Below are 23,244 nucleotides of genomic sequence, written 5' to 3'. Positions count from 1 at the left end.
TACTCTCAATTTTTTTCAACAGGGAAATCTAGGAAGAAGGAATGCTCAAAGATATTTTATTGTACATCATCACAATGCATGACAAAAGGCTTTTCAGAGTATTAGAAAGGTAATTGCTCCTATTCTGAACATTTATATTTCTTGGGCCTCTCCTCAAGCCCCAAATTCCTTCAATGAGACTTCTATTTCTGGTTTTTCTGAAAACTAGTTAAGACCAAACATAAAATACGCCTTGTCTATATTGAGTCCGCTTTAGGCAAGATGGCAGTTGGATTCCTGTGATCTTTTCCCTTTCAGCGGGGTAATTGCCTTGTAAAAAGACAAGAGCACAATGGGTGATTTAAACAAACTTCACGCAGATTTCTCACAACTCATGGAATGTAAGCTAGGGATGTGTATTTTGTATCACGACTGCCCAATCCTACTCTGCAAGCAGGCCAACTGCTATGGGACTAAAGAAGAGCTCAGCAAATTACAGCCCATGAGCAAATGGTGTCCACTTCCTGTTTTTACAAATACAATTGTATTGGAATACAGCCATGCTCACCTGTTTGCAAAGCTTTCACACTACAAGGACATCCCCAAGTAAATGCAACAGAGGCTGTCCAGTACAGCCCGAGATATTTACTATCTGGCCCTGCACAGGAAAGAATTTTTAACACTGGACTAAAGGATGCTCTGTGGATTTAATCATATTAGAAGAAACTCCCACAGATGTGACTCTGATCAATCTCTAAAATTATGACCACAGTTATAAACTAGATAATACCGAATGGTCTATAGGCGATATTACATAACAGCAAATAAACACTCAGCCCACTCCCACCCTGGGTTATGTTAGGGAAAAGTTTCTGCTGCTTCACCTAAAGTGTGTTTTAGCAAGAACATCAAGAAAGCTAGTTGCATTTGTCTACCATGGATACAGACCCAGTTGATATAAACAGTATTGCCGACTCACCTGATTCTACCCCTGGGATGCTCAGACTGCTCTGACATAAAGCTTGTGCTGCTGAGGCGTGAGGCACTGCTGGTTCGGGAAATGGCGGACACATCACTGACATCACTATCTGATGATTTGGCAGAGACGTTATCACAGCTTCTGTACTGATCTTTATGTATGTTATACTAAAGATTAAAAACAAGAAAGTGTGAGCTCCAACATCAGGTTGTGGGAAAAGAGACATACATGGTGAGGTTAATGACTACTTAGCCCACGCCAAGTAAATGTGCACCTTCATAAAAGCAGGTGTGGAATCTAAAACAGTACAAACACTTAGGTAGTATATGATTTCCAATACAAAAATCCTACTTCCTTTGAGTGGTAAAAAATGGTTTATGAAACTTTAAATGCTTGGGTGGAAAATTTGTTCAATAAATTACTGGCATAGACTTGAAACTTCAAAATGTCCTTTTTTTCCCCAGTGTATGGGTTTCTCTATTCTTGCTTTAGCTTTCATTATTGCCCATTGTGTTCACCTCTGCTCTATGCATTGGACAGACTGTTTCTTTCCACAACTGTTCAATTTACCGACACATTTTCCCTGTTTTAAAAGACACCACAGTGTCTCAAATTTCTCCCCAAAAATGGATCTCTTCACAAAGAAGGGCTGATATTAGAGTTGAGGGCCTGTGCCAAAGAGGAGTAAAGCGATGGAAGCAAAGACTGGACGCCTGCTCTCTACTGTACTTTAATTAGACATTTTCAGATTTAAACTATCAGAGTCAAAAGTAACAAAAATGGGATTCTTATTAAAATTTGAGTATGTACTATATATTTTCCTTTTAAATCTGTCTTTGGTATTCATTACCTAAGATTTTAGAAACTGTTAGGTAGAAGATTAAAACATGCAAAGTTGTCAGAGCAGTTAATATCCTCTTATTTCTACTTGACTCTTACTACAGGGGATGACACAGCAAGTAGCTTTACATATTATTATTTTATATATGTGTTTTCATTATAATAAATAGTTTGGTTATAAAATAATTACTTAAACTTAATTATATATAGTTTTAAAATACTAATACACCAAGTGATTTCTCTTATTTTTGGTACTGGAAGTTAATATAACTTATTAATATAAGAACGTATGACTAAACATTGGGTATTGAAGTTTCTTAGCAAGTAATTTAATTTTACATTTATGCATTAAGATTTAAAAATATCAAATGTTTATTAAACTTGTAGGAAAACTTATCTACCCTCTGATGCTCCATATCAGATGAATTTTAATGAATATAAAATAATCCAAACACTATTTATAAAAATTTTTATAATAATTGTCATTCTAAAGTATACTAAGTAAAATGATGCTAAAACCCTGTATCTGTATATACAAAAAGAAGTATAAGACATTATTTTTTTTTAATCCTAGAAAAGAGAATCATGTTTACTTAATAATTCCTCAGATAAGAGTAGTTCAGGCCTGAGATATTTATGTGAGTTTTAATTCTTCACCTCTCATGTGTATGTACTGGGCAAAGAATTTCACATCAAGTATGGAAACAACTCCAAATTCTAGAGTATCAATGAAATTATCTTTCCAAAGAATTTTTTCATAATTGCATAAATTGTTTATGAAAGCCATGTGTTAAATTATAATCCAAAAATAGTCAGATATGTGCAGAATTGAGCTACTTACATAACTTCATGCATGATCTGATATTAATATGATCTAACAGAACATGTCTTTTAAAGTAAAGTGATAATGTTTTACCATCAATTTCTGTTATATCTTATAGCATGATCCTGGTAGAAGGTCAGTCCTGGCATTCAGTCCAGGCATTCAGTCCTGGCATGATTTCAATCAGAGATGTTTTTATTTACAGAGTAGATGTGGTACAATAGCTTTACACAGCTTTACACAGCTATCCTCACATAGCAGGGTCTGAATTTAATATTGTTAGTGGGGTCCAAATATAACTCCTATATTACTTGCCTTGGAAACTATTTTGCTAAGTACATATATCGTGTAATTATTATGATGTTTCCAAACATACTGAAGTGATAGCTTGTTCATGAGAGGATATGAAAGAATTGGGCTCTAATACAGTAAAAATGTATCCAGCTGTAGGAGATTTTCTGCCACTGTGTTGACAGCCAGAACAAATGTTCCCCTTATTGGCAAATGCCCGTAATAAGCAGTGCAGACTATAGCATAAGGATATGTGAGTATACACAATACTATTTCTCCAACTAAAGAAATCTACCTTCTCTATAATCCATCTCTTCCTCGACATTTTTGTATACAGACTTTTGCTATTTCAGCGAAGAGATTAAACAAGGGATTTTAAAAGACTGTGTATCATATTAAATTTTTCTACGCTGGGCTAAAGAACAATGCATCACAGTTTTCTTTGCATTTGGTTATATGAAGGAAATTAATGACTTTTATATTCACTTTTTACTACTATATTTACTTATTTCCAAACTCTGTTAGGAGTTTAAATAATTACTTTGAAATTTCATCAAGCATAATTTGCTAAATTTCCTATTTAACACTTAATCATTTTAATGGAAATGAATTAACTGTATTTTGAGAAATAGAATATCAGTAGGAGGAATTTATACTAACCATACAGGGAAAATAAGTCATTCATGTGAGGGGAGACTCTAATTATAGGGCAGCTATTTTTAAAAATAATAATAAACATTTAGCAGCTACCTACAAAACCCATCACATCAATCTCTGTTGCTGTTCCTGGGTTACAGAAACATAAACACTTAAATTTTGAGTGCCTAAATGCATACTCACCCTCCAGTTATGAATTTCACCCCATCATTAAGGAATGCAACACTGCATAACATCATTGAAAAAAATAGCCTGGCATCACATTTCAGGGATCCTGAAGCAATCTTGTGTGTTTTCAAAAGGAAAGTTAGTACCAATTCCCTACTCAAGATGGAGTTAGGGAGGTTCCATATTTTAAAGGAGGTGCCAGGTTTGCAACATCTTAGGAATTATAGTACATTTGCCTGATAATTTTTTGCCCTGAAGAAAATCTAGTTCTATTAGTATTTGGTTCTAAATATTTTGAGAATGGTTAACTATTTACTAATTTGGCAGAATTTCAACAAAGGTGTTCAACCAAAATTTCAAATGGATTAAAACACTAAAAAAGAATCAAGAAAGGAATAAAGTCCAAAAGTTAATGAATATTAAATTTATGACAATATTAGTTCTTAATCATGTGATTTTTTAAAATTTTTTTATATAATTTTTTATTTTTTATAAACATATATTTTTATCCCCAGGGGTACAGGTCTGTGAATCACCAGGTTTACACACTTCACAGCACTCTATAAGGTAAATTATAAAATGGTTAGGGGAAAGTACAAAAAATGAGAAAAACTTTTCTCAAGTATACAAGAGATGTTTAACTGAAATGCCTTCTCTTGGAAATGAAACTACTTAAAATGGAAAACTACTTAAATGATTTCCTAATGAAATGGGAACTTTTACTATAAGCATTAGGCCACAATATGGATATTAGAACTGTGGAGGATTTATCTTTAACTTGACATATAAAATAAAAAATAGGCTAACTCTGGGGATAAAAATATATGTTTATAAAAAATAAAAAATTAAAAAAAATAAAAAGAAGAAGAAAAAGAAAAAAAGAAAAAAGAAAAAAAATAGGCTAACTATTTGTTATTTTATCTTATATATTTTTGCTATCTTATTATAAGTTCTTAAAGATATCATACCCTTGGTCTCACATTTATTGATACTATATCAAAATTTTATTTAGGTAACATGGTACTATCAATTTATACAATAAGAACAACAGTAATATGTTTGAAAGTAATGGGTTTTTTAATAGCCAAGTGTGATGAGGTAGAAAAAGAAAAAGGTGAAAAGGAGGGAGCAACACAGAATATGGTAATTTAACTGCTTGCAAATTAAGTTATAGAACTTCTGAATCAAACTGGAATGATGTGTACATTTCAATGATGTAACAAGCAGAACAGAGCAATTACCCAAGTTTTAGATAAGGAGATCTAGGGCTCATCACACCATAGAAAGGCTTTACTAATGCTGGGTAAGCCTCAGTTTTCACAAATTTTGTAAATAAGAGAGCTGGAATAGAAGATTAATTTCAGGTATTTTCAGTTCTAAATTTCTATGAGTCAGAGAATATGGACTCTCCCAACTGAGATAAACCTACTTTTGATTTATTATGAATATTAAGTATTGGTGGTTGTTTAGCCTTCTTTTTTTAAAGATTTATTTATTTATCTGAGAGAGAGAGCATGAGCAGGAGGGACAAGGGCAAGAGAGAATCTCAAGTAGGCTTTGTGCCTGGCTGGATGTGGGGCTCGATTTCATGACTCTGAGATCATGACCTGAGTGGAAACCAAGAGTCTGAAGCTTAAGTGATGCACCACTCAGGTGCCCCTAGTGGATGTTTAGACTTCTAAGGCACTTCATTTTGTAAATTGTTTTGATCAACTGATTGATGATTAGAATCCTACTTCAGAATGATCCAGAATGGCTTTCAATGGAACCCTGATTGCTTACCACTTGTTTCCTATACTGGTCCTAACTTTGACTTGCTGTTCTATTTGACCTTATCCTTTCACATAATGCTAAGAAATTAACAAGGCATTTCCAGCTTTAATGAAGCAGTCCCAATTTGAAGAGCCTTTCTAAATAACTACATTCAACGGTGGAGGAAGAAAACTTAAATTATCCTGCCTTCTAGTTGCTACTGCATTTATTGTAAAAGAAACAAAAATGATGATGATATTCATAAAGAAGACAGACAAATAAGCTGACTCAGTGATAATTATGAGCCACAGAGAAGACTTGTGGAGCTGGAATCAGCAACTCTATGGCACATCAGGGTATTCTGCTCACTGTTTTGTTTTTTGTTTTAAATAACTTTACCATTTAAAGTGTTGTTTCAGAGTCCCAGGGTACTGAGCCTCACTGAATCCATGACCTTAGGCATTGTCTTAGTTGGAAATCCTCCTGCAGCTGACTAAGAGTAAAGTGGTAAAATGCATCCAATACATAGGACTCTTTTCGAGTCTGGTGACAAGTCGTATGTTGTGACCGCCTCTATTTTTTGTATTAGTCTCTGGATATCTAGCTATTAAAGATCAACCTCTAATATTTACTAATAAGTAGGATTTTCTACATTTATATTTCAAGGTCACAATATTGAATTAGTATAGTTTTTATTTAATTTTGAATTTCTAAAACATCATTACTTCCAAAAGGGCTTCCTGACATCCAATTATAACACGGTTATTCTATAACGGCTGCTGCCACTTTTGTAATATTAATACATATTACATATAAATAATATAATTGTTTAATATAATTTGTATCTTTATATTAATATAAAGATAAAAATTAAAATATAATATATAAATAAAATACATATTTAAAACAAACCATCTATTAAAAATTGCTTCACAAGGTAAAAACATTCTACACATATTTTAATTAAAATTATTAGATGCTAATTAGCAGTTTATAAACTCCTAGTGCATCCTTACAAAATAATACTGAAATATAAATTAAATGTTTTATTGCCACTTGAAACTGGATTTCAGTTTCTAAGATTTTGAAATCATTTACTTTTCTTACTAAAGACAGATCAAGAAGAAATTTCACATTGCATAACTTATGTCATTCACTAATAAATCTCAATAGTCAATATCAACCTAAAATAGTATTTAGACTATACATCTATGTATATCTTAGTATTTTAAATGCAATATTAAATAAAATTCAAGCCATAAAACAGCTTCATGTATCTTGCTTATTTATGTGAACTTGACTACTGACCAAAAATCATTAAGTGACCTTAAAATGAAGTATTTACATTTTCTTTTTAGAAAAAACATTAAATCCCAGTTAACTGATATTTTAACAAAGCTATGATCTTGTGAAGATATCAAGAGGACAGAGGTTATGAGGCAACAACGTGAGGTGAATGATAACTTCTCTACCATAACTGACGCTTGCTAGTCCTACGTGCTAGACACACTGTACATTTTCAAAAGGGAAACTATTGGTTGGATACTACTAGTTTTACCTTGGAATATTGCTCGCGATCAAGTTCTTGACTAGAACCAGACCCTGTTGTCTGCTTAAATCGATGCACTTTCATTTTCATCTGTCTTGTTCGCTCCTCCACTACTAAGCTTGCTGCAAAAACACACAATGGAAGCCTATTAACACAGGCGAAGCGGCTTTTGGAACTGAATGGTTTAAGATTTCAATTCTTTTGATATGATTTCAATTAAGTGAAATCTAAAAATAACACATGACTATTATAAACAAAATGCAGAATATACAACGCTAGCACCTGTTACTCTAAAGATGAACATGATTCAAATCACACAAAATGGGGAACACAGATGTTAGTAACAAAATATAAGTACCCTATTTCTTCATCTGATAGGAAATATTTTCAATTCCACTCATAAATGACCATGTGAAATCAGATTTAATCATGAAAATATGCCTTCCATTTAATCAATTGGTTGTTGCATGTACATATATAGAGAAAACAAATAGGCATACTGAACACATCGCACATATATGCACATGCTTAACACGCATGCACACACCCACTTAACAACCTCAGCGAACAGCAGTCACCGAAAAACGGCTTTAATTGATAAGCACCTACTTTTCTGAGGCATTCTTATGAAATCATTAATTTCTACCAGAGTGTTTCATGAATATTTGCCAGTCTTAAAATGGCCTAAGATCAAAAATTAGTTGTCTATATTTGGTGGCCATATCTGATCACATATATGAAATTCTTATGTTTTGAAAATGTAATATAAAATTTTTAGCTCTTTAATTTATCATAGGAAAAGAAATGCATTACATTTAAATCTTTCTTAATCTCCTAAGTAGCAAGTGTGACTGTTCAGATGGGAAAATTACAGCCTTTGATAAAATAAAGTTATTTTAAGTCAGAATCCATCACAAGCAGCTTAGCTTCAAGACCATGCCATTAATTGATACATTTTTACAAATGAAGGGGAAAAGAGAGCTAAGGGCACAGTTGTGTGCAGCATAAACTCTTCAAGACATACACCTGTGTTATGTGAGACCTATGTTTATTTTTTACAATCTTTTGATGACTTCCCAGACTATTCAAGCTCTGTGACCAGTGCTAAGATACATTTTTAAGTTGTGTATATACACATATTTATGAGAAAAAAAACACTTCCTTGTGTGATTAAAGCATTATGGCTTCTGCCAAGAGGGACTAGTGACTTATAAGGATAATATAAATGTCGATATATGTGACTGACTTGGCTACTGATTTCACCTCTTACGAGTTTATAAGACATTTGCTGGCAAATTGTTCCATTGCAATGATTAAAGATCTATCAGCCTCAGTAAAAGACACTGACACCAATTATAAAAAGCAAGTGAGTATGTAGCTTTTATTGTGTGTTCAAGTACAGACTAATAGCATGAGAGATAAATACCTAGTTTGAAATGTGTGTGTAAATGTTTTAATTACCCTTTTGGCATAAAATTATTAGGTGTCAGGCTTTGCTTAAATTTATTAAATTAGGTAGATGACATCCATCCCTGATATCATAGTTCAGTGAATTAAGCAATGATGCACACCTGGTTTGAAAATGTTGACTTCAGAAACAGTTAATGATGACTATTATGATTAAAAGATGATACAATGGGGATCCTGCGAGAAGTAGTAGAAATTTATAAAATACTTGACAATATAGGGGTCGTAATGAGTATTTGAAGTAAAAGGCTACTTGAGATTAATTAGAAATTGAGACAAAATTATTAAGATGACTTGTATTTAAAAAAGCTATGTGGCATACATGAAAATGTACAAATACCTGTTCTTTGCCTTCTGCTTATGTGTGGGTAACCCTGGATACTTGCTCACTCATCTGCTTTGAGCTTTGAGGAGATCAAATGACCTGTATGTAATCAGTTGTACTCAACCCTTAAAGCTTAAAGCCATCTCTACCTGTTATAAAAGCAAACTTAAGTGGCATTAGCTTAACTTTCTCACAAAATGATAGTAATTTTAAGAAATGTTCCACATTGATTGGCCCATAGCTTTGTAACCTTCACTTTTAGTATAATGAAATTCTTAGGGAAGACAGTTACTTGGCACTGAAAAGAATTTCCTAAGAGCTATTGGTCTGAAGCAATCTGAAATAGTTCTGATGATTTTACCTCCAACAGGACACCTCATTTCTCTAAATACAGAATTATTCAATTTATGACATGGCTGTATTTAAATCATTATTTGGAAAACTCAAAACTAAATCACAAGGAGACAGTGGTAGCCTAACTAAAATGAATCCTAGGATGGTTTTAAATGACCTTATTTTAACCTTCTCAAAATGATTATCTTTATTCTTAAAGGGATGAAAGTTGACATCTTTTAATCCATCAAAGAAAGAAAACCCCTAAATTTTGACTCAAAATTGTGAGTAGACTCCCTTGACTAGACAGCAAAAATCTAGTTGCCATCCTATCCTCATGGCTTGCTTTCAGATTCTAAGAACAGAAGCAAAATGCCGATAGCTTATGATTGACATACTCATATCAGAAGACCAGATAATTACATAAAATTCACAATTTTTAGTAGTTCTCATTATTTCCTTATGGTATGTACATCAGTGTGTATTCTAAAACAATTATTCATACAAGTGACTGTGTTTTGGTAAAAGTTTTTTTCTCAAACATCTTTGAAGAAGCTTCAGTGTGAATCTGGAGAATTCTTTAACTTTTTTCATAGAGTCTGATTACTAGCATTTTATTTTTAAGCCTACTATTGTCAGATGAAATGACATTACTTCTGAATTACTGGTGTGTCTATCTAAATAAAGAAACAAATATATGAATTAAAATATCACAAATTTGAACCAGAGAACATGATTATTAAGGTACATGATTTATATAGAATAAAAGATACTCAGTAGTGATTAAAAGTAAATTGAATCCTTGGAATACAGTTATCTATTAAGTATCCCAATATAAGTAAAATTAACACCAGCCAGAGTTCAAGTATCTTACTTTGAAAAAAACAATCATTTAAAATTTTTGCATTGACACTTTTAATGCCAACAGCAAAACCAAAATATGAAATACCTTCCAATTCTCCCACAAATCCTAGCACTAAATTCACATTTTAGGAGCATCCTGAATGTTGGTAGCATTGTAAACTAGCAAAATCATTAATATGCCAATTGCTATTCTGCTATAAAAAGAATTTTAAAATTGGGGGACTTCTGGGTCTCAATTTTTTTTTTTTAATTTCAAAACTGCCACATACTAGAGAGTTTAAAAAAAAACACCTTATTTTCTACAACAAATTTAATTATCATGTAATTGCATTTAGTCTTTTAATGGACATATAGCTTAGATACAACATAGTCAAAAGAGAAGGATGTTTGCTAAGACTGAGCTTTAGCAATAATTGCAGATAGTGATACAAGTAGACAATTCTCTCCCTCTAAGGTGCAACTAATCCTGTAATTTTATACAAAAATTCTTTACGTTGGAATTTTTCACTGTCTTTCTACAAGCTGAATGCTGTGTCTGACACTGAATAAAACTTTTCTAAAAAGCAGGTAGTAACTTAGCTAAAAAACTTGTATTGAATTTTACCTATTTTCTTTAGATTCATTTACACTATTATTTTTAAACTCTGACATTTTTGTACATATGTGAAATTTCAACTTAATATTATAATTAAGAAAGAATAAAACTAGAATTTTATGGGTTAATTTAAAACCATAGTTAGGAAAACTTTTCTTCGAAACTCAACAAGGATTCTGGAGCATGAAAAGGTGAGAAAAGTAAATACAATTTTAGAAGTCTATATTATAATTTTCTAATGGGAAGTATTAGATATTATTAAAAAGACTAAAATAATTGCTTCTCTTCTCATGCCCCATATTTGCTCTGAATTCTTACTCTAACAGTATGGATGATCTTCGATGAAACTACAAAGAAGCTGAAATCATTTGCAAATATTGTGTTTGTGCCTACATACATTTCTTTTAGCTCTATCCCTTTCATAAGATTATTAAAGAAGCTTTGACTTAAAAAATTAAAAAAAAAAAAAACCTTAAGAATCTTTAACAAATCTTCTTCCTTAACCCTCACTGAAAAATTTCTATAGTATCACCTTCTGCAAAGAGAATGTAATTTTTTCTGGGAAATTACTTTGACTTACAGTTATTTGTGATTTGCTTAAAAATATTTTAGATATTATAGTTACATATAGTTAAAGATAATTATAATTTAAGCATTACTACACCTTTTCAAATGTTTAAAATATTATTTATGATTTACAATTACCTAAAGATAATTTTCTCTGATCCTCAAATCCTTAAATCTTCATTGCTTCCTAAGCATCTATAGATTAACATGAATTTGGAATTTCAAATGTTTGTGTTTCTAGGCAAAAAAGAATTTTCAAGTATTCTAGGTAAAACATGAGTGTAAAGGAGAATAGGAATAATAAAAATTTCTATATTACTAAATATATTAAAGTAAAATCATTGAGTATTTTACTTTGTAACAAGATTAGCTAGTACATCTGTCAATGGTGACAGAGGACAATGTCTGGCCAAGATAATTAAACTTGTCAAGTCAACTACATCAACACCTTGATTAATTAATTAATTAATTAATTAAATTACAGATTAACATGAATTTTGAATTTCAAATGTTTGTGTTTATAGGCAAAAAAGAAAATCCATACAATGTATTGTTAAACTTTCCAATACTTTCAAGTATTCTAGGTAAAACATGAGTGTAAAGGAATGAAGATTTAAGGATTTGAGGATCAGAACAAATGTATCTTTAGGTAACTGTAAATTCATGAATAATTTAAACATTTAAGAATGTGTAATGCTTAAATTATAATTATCTTTAACTATATGTAACTATAATATCTAAAATATTTTTAAGCAGATCACAAATGACTGTAAGTCGAAGTAATTTTCCAGAAAAAGTTACATTCTCTTTGCAGGTGATAAAATTAATTAATTAATTATTAATTAATTTGTTAACTTACAAAGTCTTCATGAATAGAGAGACTAATGCCTCTGCTTCCTTGCTGCTTAGTAGCACTATGAGAGCTCAGTAATAATGGAGTCCCACCTTTGTTCCAATGTATGTGTCAGAAGAGCAATGATAAATGGCCACATATTTGGAATTCATCAGGTAGAATAAAATACATAAATGAAAGACCTATGATGCCTCAGTTAAAAAAAATATCTCTGAAGCACTTAAAAAGTCACTGATAGTGGGAACTCAAACCTAAGAACCAATATCATATGAAACATGGACACTTTATATAAAGTAGTAAAAAATGAAAAAATTTAGCTTACTGACTTTGTAATGATTATAAACTATACACAGCGTGAATAGAAAGATGGGTTGTTATCTAAAAATTCAAAGATGAAATACTAGTTTTTACTAACAGTGTTTTAGGCTTTACAGCAAAACAAACTGTTAAGATATATAAACATTCTCCATACATCTAAAGCAATGTGGCAAAACGGAAAGACCCCAGGAAGGGGAATGACGAGAAACGGATTATAATCTTGAACTGATTACCATTCACCAGTTCATCAGTGCAGCCTTGATCAATTCCTGACACATCTCTTCATTAGGGAGTTTTTATTTGTAAAGCGATAAGATGGCTCGGTGTAACTTTCAGTTGTTGTAGTTCATGATTTTGTATTATTTCAATAGGGTATTAGTACTCTGCCCCCATTTTCAAAAAACAGAAAACTATAATATCTTTCTCTTTTGCTCTATTACCTAATTTCCAGCACTTTAAAATTTGTCAACTTGCTGAAACTATAGATGTTAAGGAGGAAAATATCACCAGTGCATTTTATGTTATTATTTATGATTTTGTTTTTTTCCAATTAAAAAATGTATTCCTTGCATGTTCATCCTATTTTTGGTGGCATGCAAGTGTAGTAAGCAACTCTGATGTAATACTTACATGCTCTCTTCCTTCCACACACATATATAGTGTATCTACATGAAGATAAATGTGTACAGTGTTTTTGACTACACAGAAATGCCCAAATTCTGGGTCATTTTCCCGGAATAAAATGCATTTCAATTTGCAAGGGCAGAAATGTGTCAAACTGTTTTCCTTTTGCTCTTGTATGATTCTCTCAGACATTAAGGATTGTGCTATCATAGTATAAACAATACAAATAACAGATAACATCTATCCAGCATGAGAAGCAGTAAACACAAGTAAATAACAAATTAAATGAAAACACCACATTTCCTTTATAAAGTTTTAAAGAAAATAACTTGTGTTTTGGTACAGATCATTGAACTGGAATATCAACATAGGCGGGATAGGTCATTTGTACATACAGTCACTCAAATCTCACTGCAGCCAAAGCCACAAGGCCATCTCTTGTTTTAGCATGCTGATTTTCACTGAACTGTCAAAAACAAACTCAGGATTACCAACCCCAGACATCATTTTCAGTGTCAAAACTGCCGAGTGCCAGAGTAACACTAAAATACTAGTAAGATACTTGACAGATAAGAACGTTAGCTTACTGAATGAAAGCATCTGTCATTTTACCTTGCCCTGTTGTGTTTCACAGGGGTAGCTTTTAAAATGTATTTCTATTCTGAAAGGGAGCACTGTTTTCCTTATGAGACGCTTCTGAGAATACAGTCATTTTGAAGAGCATCCCATGTAAGTAAGACTTCTCTGGGGGAATGACAAAATCGGTCATGTTGTTTATTCCAGGTAGGTGACCTCCAATATGTTTATCCATCCTCATTCCAATTACACTGATGGCAACAGTATCTATCTTGAAAGGTTTGATGTAGCATAACTGCTAAATTCAATATCAATTTTTTGGCCGTCTCTTTCCTTTTTCCTGTAAAAAGTGTTTACCAATTTTAAAATTTGTTCAAAAATACAATACTTAAGGGAACTATATGCTACTAAAGGAAAAAAAGTCGAAGAGCTTATGCATGGCTAGACATCAGTCTGACTTTTATTATTTCCTCTACACTTTCTCCACAAATCCCAGGAAGAAAGGATGTTCTCCCTCAACAAGGCATATCTTGTAAGTTGAGCCTTGGATGATATATGTGTTAAACACTTTAAAGTTTGTAAAGTCTATATACTATTATAAATAACCACATGTGAATCAGCAGAATGGGAAAACAGGGTTAAAAGCATGAGTTCTGAACTGTTTTATATGAGCTGCTTCACATGCTATGTCTCTAAAGTTTAAAGAGAAGGCTAGGATGACAACTATATTTATGGATTTGTGGCAAAAAAAAAAAAAGAGAAATGGATAAATTAGACACTTTTACTGACGGAGCTCTAAATATTTATGAACAGTTATTCATAAATATTCATAGTGTTCAAGAAAAGCAAAGCCCTAGAAGACAAAGAAGCTTAAACCTTCGAAATCACAACATAATGTAACAACAAGAAATTAATCACCTGGCCTAATATTCACCTACTAAATATGCAGCTAATAAAAGGATATTAAATAAAACTGAAATCCTTTCCTACTTAGTGACAGTTAAAATAGTGCTGCTTCTGAAGAACAGACAAATTAGCTTACTTGTTTTAGCAAAGATTTAAGTTACATGATTTCTTCTTATAATGTGTTTCACAACCATAGTATATTGTTAAAGTAAACGTATAAGTATCTTCTATATAATAATTTAGGTAACAGGAAATTATTAAAATCATGTTTTTCAATTTTTTATATGAATTGCACCTAATTAAGGTTAATTCTTAACAGTTCTATAAAAAATGATATTTTGCAAAACTTAGTATTCCAACTGTTTTTGTAAACATTTAAGGAAAGTACAAGTAATTGACTTGAGCATTTTTTATAGAAACCTTATACTTTAAAATACATTCATCTAGATACAATTCTTACATAGCCCCTATCATCTGGTTGCAATCATTATTATAGATTTTATTGTGAAACAGGAAAACAAAAAAGCAACAAATGCCACTTACTCTTTGTTCCTGTTTAAATCATTCGATAACTTGAACTCAAATTGTTTTTCATTCTCCATGTGTGCAAGTTACACCGTTTTAATAATAAAGACAATTCATATTTGTATAAAAGAGAATGTGATGTATTTTGCTAGGATTCAAAATTGCTTCCAAAACCCCAAAATTCAATGCACTTAAGAAATAGTATCCAAAGGCATATAAATTAGAAATTTATTATGATAGTAACATTTTTTCTCACCTTGAATTCATTTAATTTCTGGTTCTGTTTTGATCTTCTTATATCATTATTGCGATGCCCCCAAACTACATTCATGGGCTCTTTAAAACTGTCCAAGAAATGTAGCAGAGAGGGAAAGATTGGCTTACTTTTAGAATGAATAATTTAAAATATGCCTATAAAGCAATTTTTGAAGTCTAAAATGTTATGGTCTCTCGGCTTTCAACATAAAAGAGGGAAAAGATAAATAACGTAGTATGAACATTTATAGTTCCTCAGTTAACTTTTCAACCCCAAGAATGTGTTATCATTATTCATACACTGCTTTTATTTTCTCAAATTACATAGTAATTTGAGGGACAAGCCAGGTATTAAAAGTATTAGAAAAATTAGCTGAGTGGTAAAAAACCAGGTCCACGGGGGGAGGTGGGACCCATCAGTGAGCCCCTCTGAGGTGTTGTAGGGGAGATGAGGCAGAGCAACCTGCAGGACTGGAGAAAACATGGGCTGCAGACTCAAAATCTGGTTCTACTGTGGAGGCAGCTCTGTGACCGTTGGCAGTCGGCTCAACCACCTGCCTCTCTAGGAAACAAGTAATAATCCCTTCCTTACAACTGCACGTGTGGTTACCGTAATCAGGTGGTACTGAAAGCACAGCAGGTGCTCGGTAAGTGCTGTGTGAATGTAGAGCAGAGAACAAGGTCTCTGGAGTAAGGCTCAAGTGTAATTCCTTGTTCTACCACTTACCATATAGATGATTGATGAAGGGTCAAGTTTTTAATCTTCTCAAAGCCTTAGCTTTCTCAGTTGAAAATTTACGATATTAGTAGTTATCTCTCAGGTTGTTTTAAGAATGTGATATAATATATAGCTCTCTTAAGTCAAGTGTGACATAGAGTAAGTGCTGAATAAATTCAATCTAACATAAAAATGTTAGTAGTATTTAGTATCTTTGTTCATGTGCTTTACGAACATCGTATGCTGGAAAATTATATACTGGTCCCCTATAGTTAGGGTGACCAACCATCCCACTTTACCTGGAATTGTCCAAGTTCTAGCACTAAAAATCTTGCATCTGAACCTGATGCAAACCTCTCAGTCCTCCACAAACCGGGACCATTAGTCGTCCTACAAGTTTGTTGGCAATCCATTAAAAACAAGCTCTCACGTATCATGCTTAGCGAAATAAGTCAAGCAGAGAAAGACAACTATCATATGATCTCCCTGATATGAGGAAGTGGTGATGCAACATGGGGGCTTAAGTGGGTAGGAAAAGAATAAATGAAACAAAATGGGATTGGGAGGGAGACAAACCATAAGTGACTCTTAATCTCACAAAACAAACTGAGGGTTGCTGGGGGGAGGGGGTTTGGGAGAAGGGGGTGGGATTACGGACATTGGGGAGGGTATGTGCTTTTTGAGTGCTGTGAAGTGTGTAAACCTTGTGATTCACAGACCTGTACCCCTGGGGATAAAAATATATGTATATAAAAAATAAAAATTTTAAATTAAAAAAAAAAAAAACAAGCTCTCACAAGGAGCCCTTTAGCTTATACTGTTGGCTGAGCATAGCTTGTTCCAGTCCTCCTCTAGCAGAGAGGACTCAAAAGGACTTAGTTCTCCAGTACAATCCATCAGAGAAAAGATCAGTTCATAGAAGCAGGGTTTCTATGCAAAATAAAACTGTTTCTTTCTTTTGGGGTATGTGAACCTAGAATTTGACTTGAAAATAAATTTCTTGAATTTGCTTCTATCCTTTCTGGGCTTCTCAAACTTTTTGTGACTGAGCAATAGTGTCAATTCCAGGAGAGCTGCAGCATCCTCTGCTGCCCTCTGCCTGGCTTGCGTGCATTTCTGGGATGTGCCTCTTTGGCTGTTTTCAGTCCCATGGTCCATTCTGTGAAGCACATCTGTGTCCTTTACACAAAGAAGACTTGGCAGAGTGATGACACATCTTAGCCAGAACACAATGACCTTGCAGAAATGTAATAATTGGTCATGCTCTGCAGTGAGGCTGTAAATGTATTCTTCATAGAGACTTCAGGTTGGATAACTTATGAATTTTGTTTTGTTTTGATTAGCTAATTATAGCTTTGGGTTAGTAATAAAATATATGGGAGATCTCTCTACATGAGGAATTATTACATTTTTCTTTCTTTTGGCTAAATTAATTAGGTCATGACCTGTTTCTAATATAACATTTTGATGTTTTTATCACACTAAAATTTATCATGCAAATCCAACTAAGTGCTTCTGAATCTAAGCACAAATGCATTGGCTGTATTTGAATCACTGGATCTAAAGTTGTGTCTCTGATACCTGAATTACAAATGCAGGATGGCCAGCAATCAGTGCAAAATCTAAGGACCAAGACATCTTGATCTTGCTGAATAACATTTTATTTTTTATTAATATCTACTGATTGGTTAGGGCGTCAGACACTTTGCCAGAATATGCATTTACCAGAATATAAATTTATTTTTATAAATTCAAATTCAATAAATAATTGAATATACCTCCCATTTCCATTCTGTGATACTGAGATATATAACATATACCTTAATACACTAGAAATTAGGGATAATATATTTGGGATTTGCGCCTATTAAAATAGGATATACTATAGTAGAAAGAGGTAAAAAAGTGAGATATCTGGGCTTCGTCTACCATTCATCAGCAGTGTATATGAGTATGTTTTATTAATCTCTCTGAATCTGAATTTTATCATTCATAAAAAAAGGGATGATGCTACTCTCGGGACGAATTTTTAGGATTACTATATCCAACAAATAAATTCAATCATTAGTCCACAAATACTTAGTAAATGTACATTTATATGCTATACAGCATTATTTAATTTTTAATTATTATTAATAATATTATTTCATTAAGCTAAAAACTCATGTTCAAATATTTAGCTATCAGGCCAACAGTAATACTAAATAGAAAATGATAATGGGCAGCACTTGAAAGCAGGACAAAATATGCGTCTACTTGAAACTCAAGTCCAAAGACCAAAAACCAACTGTGATCCAAAAGATAATAAGGCCGGAGGTCACCACCGTGCCCAGCATAGCAGGCTGAGTGGTTCTCCTCCTCTGTCTCTCAGGAAGACAAAACTGGTGGTTGTTATAATGATATTGAGGCCAAAGAAATGACATTTAGGCTGTTGCTTTCCAGATGCATGACTGCAATGGGGGGCCAAACATTCTGTAATGTTGCTGCTATCAAAAGAGAAAATCCAGAGATTTTCTCTTCCTTTGCAGCAGATACTACCCTGAATAGAAAATCAGAATCGAGGAGGAATGTAAACAAACAAACAAAAACATACAAGAAATATGTTATTTTTCAAAAGGAATTGTCATTATAGATCAATTTTGAAACAAAAGCACTCTTAATTTTAATATTTTCCTCTTCGATGTGAATAGTACAAAATGCTTAACACCAAATGCCCTACAAAATCATTGCAGGGAGAAAATTACCTTTATAGCAAATAATTTTGCTCATTATTTAATAAATTATATAACATATAAAAGAAAAGGAATAATATTAAATGGTTAAAAAGTTACATTAATATTTACCTTTTGTGGAAGAGTTATATTTTTCTTGTTCTTCTATGAATTAAATGCACATAATGATGGAAACAAAAGAAAGAAATCAGCAAATTTATAGTTAGACACGGAAATGTGAATAAGCACAATGGCATGAATAATAAAAATGTACAACATATAATGTGACATGATAAATCGCAATGACAAACCATAAGGAAGTCTCAAATATGATACTAAAATTAATCAAAGAATGAATACAACAATTTAAAGATTTAAAATAAAAACAGAAACACTGAGAAATTAATGTTTGGCATTGAAAAATACATTGTGTGGCATTTTTTCTTGCCTTTTAAGAACTGCAAAATATTTCAGCACCGGTTTTTCCTAAAACATCCTGATTTTAATCCATTATGACTTTTTATTGCTAGTGTATTAAAAAGCATTCTTAATACTCATAACAAACATTTTTATCATTTCAAAAATGACAGCATTTCAGGTAATTTGAAATTTCACATAATTCATGAAAAATGGAATTCCAGTTTTTACTAGGTAGTAGGCATTTTCTTTTCATTGTGAAAATATTCAGTAACATTTTCCACAAGGAATAAGATTATCCTAATTTAAGTAGTCTTTTCTTCCTTCTCCAATTAATTATATTAAAATATCTCAAAGTGAAATTGTTCTTTGGAGAATGTAATTCTTAGAAATTTCATAAAGCTTTATATCTACCTCCTTATTTGTATACTATTTATTGAAAAATAATGGCCTACCTAGATATTTCTAAAGGGGAGTATCATCACAGTTTTAAGTCACAGATAAAATAACAGAACACATAAAATATAGCTGGCACACCAAGTGTTAGTTTTCAAGTAATTTTTAAATACTTCTTTAAAAGATATCCAGTTGAGCACAAAAAAAATCACTTGTTTGGTTTCACAAAACCATACAACATTTTTATGCAAACAGTTATGTTGTTTTCAGCTTCACTCTCCATAAGGGCTATGTTGGAATACAACTTTGGAATATAATCAGAGAAATTTCTTAGAAATCTTTGCTCAATTGTCACAAACCGTTAGTTACCTAAATTGTAAGCCTACTTTTTTGGCTACTTTATCTCAAAGTCTGTCTTGTAATCACTCCTCTTCTTTTCTTGTAAGTATACTTGAATGTAATCAGATTCCATGTAGCAAACAGGCTAGGATTCCTAATTTTTAAAAGAAACTTTAAACAACTTTTTCAAAAATTAAGTAAAAATGTCTTTTCAAAGGATGTGTTTGCCTTTAAAAGACCATATATCGCTTCTATGGTACAAAGACAGAGTAGTAAAACTGAATTACAGAAAACAAAACAAAACAAAACACACACCCAGTCAAATAATCTAATCATCCTGGCACAAATCCTAAAAACAATCAAGTAGGTAAATGTATCCAGAAACTGTAGGAATAACATTATTTTACAAGTACATCACGAAGTTGCATCACGATCCAGGAATCTAAACCATTTGAAATATTTGCTCTTACCAACAACTACTTATCATCAACTTAGTTCTTCTTTTCAAAAATAAATAAATAAATAAATAAGTAAGTAAATAAAACTAACTTTTGTTAAAAATTTTTAAAAATAGCAACAAAAAAGACGACTGGAAAGAAGGAAGCAGAGGCTTAATTGCAAATGAACTGCATTCAGCATTAACTTCATAGAAGATTGAACTGTTTAAAAAATACTATCAAAAGAAAAAAAATCCATAATTTTATAGCCCTACCAAAAACAATGAAATTGTTCATAAATTTAACGTGCTAAATTCTGGCTAATTTATGAATGAAATGAAAAGTTTACTTTTAAAAACATATTTTAGGACACACGAAGATGTCATGTCTGTTCAGTTTGAAACAGATCCATTATATGATGACGGCAGATGCTATTACATTTTCCCAAAGTCCCAGAGCACATAATAAAATCAAAAGTAAACCAGATCTGTTTTAATTATGGAAGAACACTTAGAAATAATAATACATGTTTGTTCTCATATTTTAAAAAGGTTTTATGTACATGACCCTTTAGACCACAAGTTTCAGGAAACTCAAGTAACAAAAAGTGTCGACTAGTGTATTTATATTAAATTTCAAAATAACTCCATCAATTTCATGTTCAGTCATTCCTTTCTTCCCACATCAATTCAATCCTTACAAATTGATGATTTCTCTGAAAGACAACTGTGAATAGGAATATCATAAACAGTAATGTTGATATTAACAATAGAACATAGCCTTTTAAAAAAACCCAAATCCAGCATACAATCCAACTGATTTCATATAAGCAATTCTTATTTCTATGGAAATAACATAACTACAGTCTCACTATAGAAGAGTTATATGGAGTACCCTTACATGCTTTTGAACCTATAGAGTGTTTTAACAATTGGAGGAAATGCAAAGAATTTTAGGAACCCGTGACTTTTTGGATATTGATCTTTAGCAAAATATGGCCACTGAATCTGTAGCAAAATTCCAGAATTTATGGTTCGTTTAGTTGTGCAACAGGAGTTCACGAATGGATAATTGAAATAAACACCAAATTTTATTTAAAGCAGTTTCATCTGGGCTATTGTTAGAGTCTTAAAAACGTTAATTATGAGTTATCTTCTCAAAATGTTCCCAGAAGAGAAAAGAAAGTTTGTGAAACACACGAATTGAGAATTCCAATGAATTAACTGCTACCTTAGAAAAGAAAGTCAGAGTTTCACATGGCATCATAGATTCCTTATTAATTAAATGAATACTCTTATAACAACCCTGAATATTGAAGCATGACATATTAATGAGACGTATAATTTTTTAAAATAATACACATCCAGACTTTACCATAATAGCATTCCTCTATTAGTAAGTTGGTATTTCTTAAAGTCTACACTAGTTTTTCTAAAACCAAGTATTCTGTTTATATTCTCTGTCATCTCAGTCTTTGAAATAATGTATTTATCTTAGATTATTTCTTGTGATACATTTCTGTGATACACTCAGTAAGTTACTTCAATTAAGTAAGTAAAACACGCATGCAGCTCCCTCAATATAGAATTAAATAGAAGTGTCACATCAGCAACAACCAACACTGCTGAAAAAAATATTCAAAATGTTAACCTTTTAGTTGTTTTATGGGGATGAAGATTTTGAACACATGTTTTAAACAGAAGTCTGCTGTATTTATAATCCCAAATTAAAAATTATTTCAGTACATTACTAAATGGATACCTGATAATACTTGTGTGATAACATATACTGATAAATCTTTTCACCTACTAAGAAATGGGATAGACCTTGGGTCACATGAGGAAAAAAAAACCAGTAACTATTTTAACGCAGTATTGAAATAATCTGGCCCAGATAGTTTAGGGAACCTAATTTCCATTATCGAAACCCTCCTCTCTCTCTGTCTCTGTCTCTCTCACACTCTCTCTCTTTTTCTCTTTCATTCTCTCTCTTTTTAGGAAAATAAACACAACATGTATGTGCTTAAATAAGAGAACCTGTAAGGAAGGATGAACTGTTAAAAAGGATAAAACCCCAAATTGCTAAAATGTGTGCTCTAAGTTATTCTTTCTTCATAAAACTTGTATAAAAAACCAGGTTATTGCAAGTAAGTTAAAATAAAAAAAAAACACCGGTAAAGACTTCAATATGATCAAATGCTTGTTTAAAAACATTTTAAAAATGAGCCTAAATAAACCTTTTTCTAACCCATAAAATGCCATATCTTACTGAGAGTTTAAAAACTGTACTTTCTTTTTTTTTTCCCCTTTGAAAAAAGGTATTTCTAGGGCTCAATTCATTCTCCCAATCGATAATCTAAAATTCATTCATTCACTCACTCAGCAAAAAACAGAGTATATGCCATGAACCACTGAAACTTGGTTCTGGGAATAGAATTCTAAGACACAAAATCCTAGGATTCAGTAAACTACATAAATTAAAGTAGTATTCATTTAATAAAAGGTGTCTAAAAAGAGGTGATTCTCAAATCCAAGGATTTTGGACAATGATCTCTCTTTATTGGATACCTTGTTCTATACTGCCGCTTCTCACTGGCACCTGTGGGAGCTGTCGTCCCCTCCGGTTGCTGAAGGGTGTGTCTGCAGGAGGATGGGTTGGACTTGCTTGTCTGTGCATTCTGTGGGCAAAAAACAAAGGGGGAATGAAATGGTGAAACTCCAAGAGGGCCTGACAAATACCTCTCCCCCCTTCCTGTTACTATTAAAACAGACATAAACCTCCTAACTCAGCCTTTGGAAACAAAATTAAATGCTTTTGATGGTATGTATAAAAGAAATACTATTTAAAGTGGCTAAAAGAGACAGGGTAACAACGTCTGTCACACATTTTCTGCATAACAAATTCCTGAATTGAGTAAAATGAGACTTACTTCTTTGAATTAACTTACATATGAAGTTGTGGCTTTCCATTAAGTTATCCA

At 32.2% G+C, this 23,244-nt stretch overlaps 1 protein-coding gene across 17 annotated transcripts in view; it reads right to left on the bottom strand.

Annotated features, from left to right (window-relative positions):
* Positions 1-23,244, bottom strand: part of RIMS1 (regulating synaptic membrane exocytosis 1) — a gene marked incomplete at its 5' end in the record, with an annotated part of 498,114 nt that overhangs the window by 91,061 nt on the left and 383,809 nt on the right. For 14 of the 17 annotated variants that reach the window (XM_082729765.1, XM_082729770.1, XM_082729772.1 and 11 more), the window contains 3 exons: positions 959-1,125; positions 7,048-7,160; positions 22,832-22,941. In XM_082729765.1, coding sequence (XP_082585891.1) covers positions 959-1,125; positions 7,048-7,160; positions 22,832-22,941 — 390 coding nt within the window. The remainder of the gene's footprint in view (positions 1-958; positions 1,126-7,047; positions 7,161-22,831; positions 22,942-23,244) is intronic. The other 3 variants (XM_082729760.1, XM_082729761.1, XM_082729762.1) reach the window with 1 other exon arrangement.

This window comes from Mustela nivalis, assembly GCF_964662115.1.
Source record: "Mustela nivalis genome assembly, chromosome: 5".
NCBI classification, from domain to species: domain Eukaryota; kingdom Metazoa; phylum Chordata; class Mammalia; order Carnivora; family Mustelidae; genus Mustela; species Mustela nivalis.
Note: the sequence above shows the minus strand (reverse complement) of the source record. Positions and strands in the feature narration are given on the sequence as shown.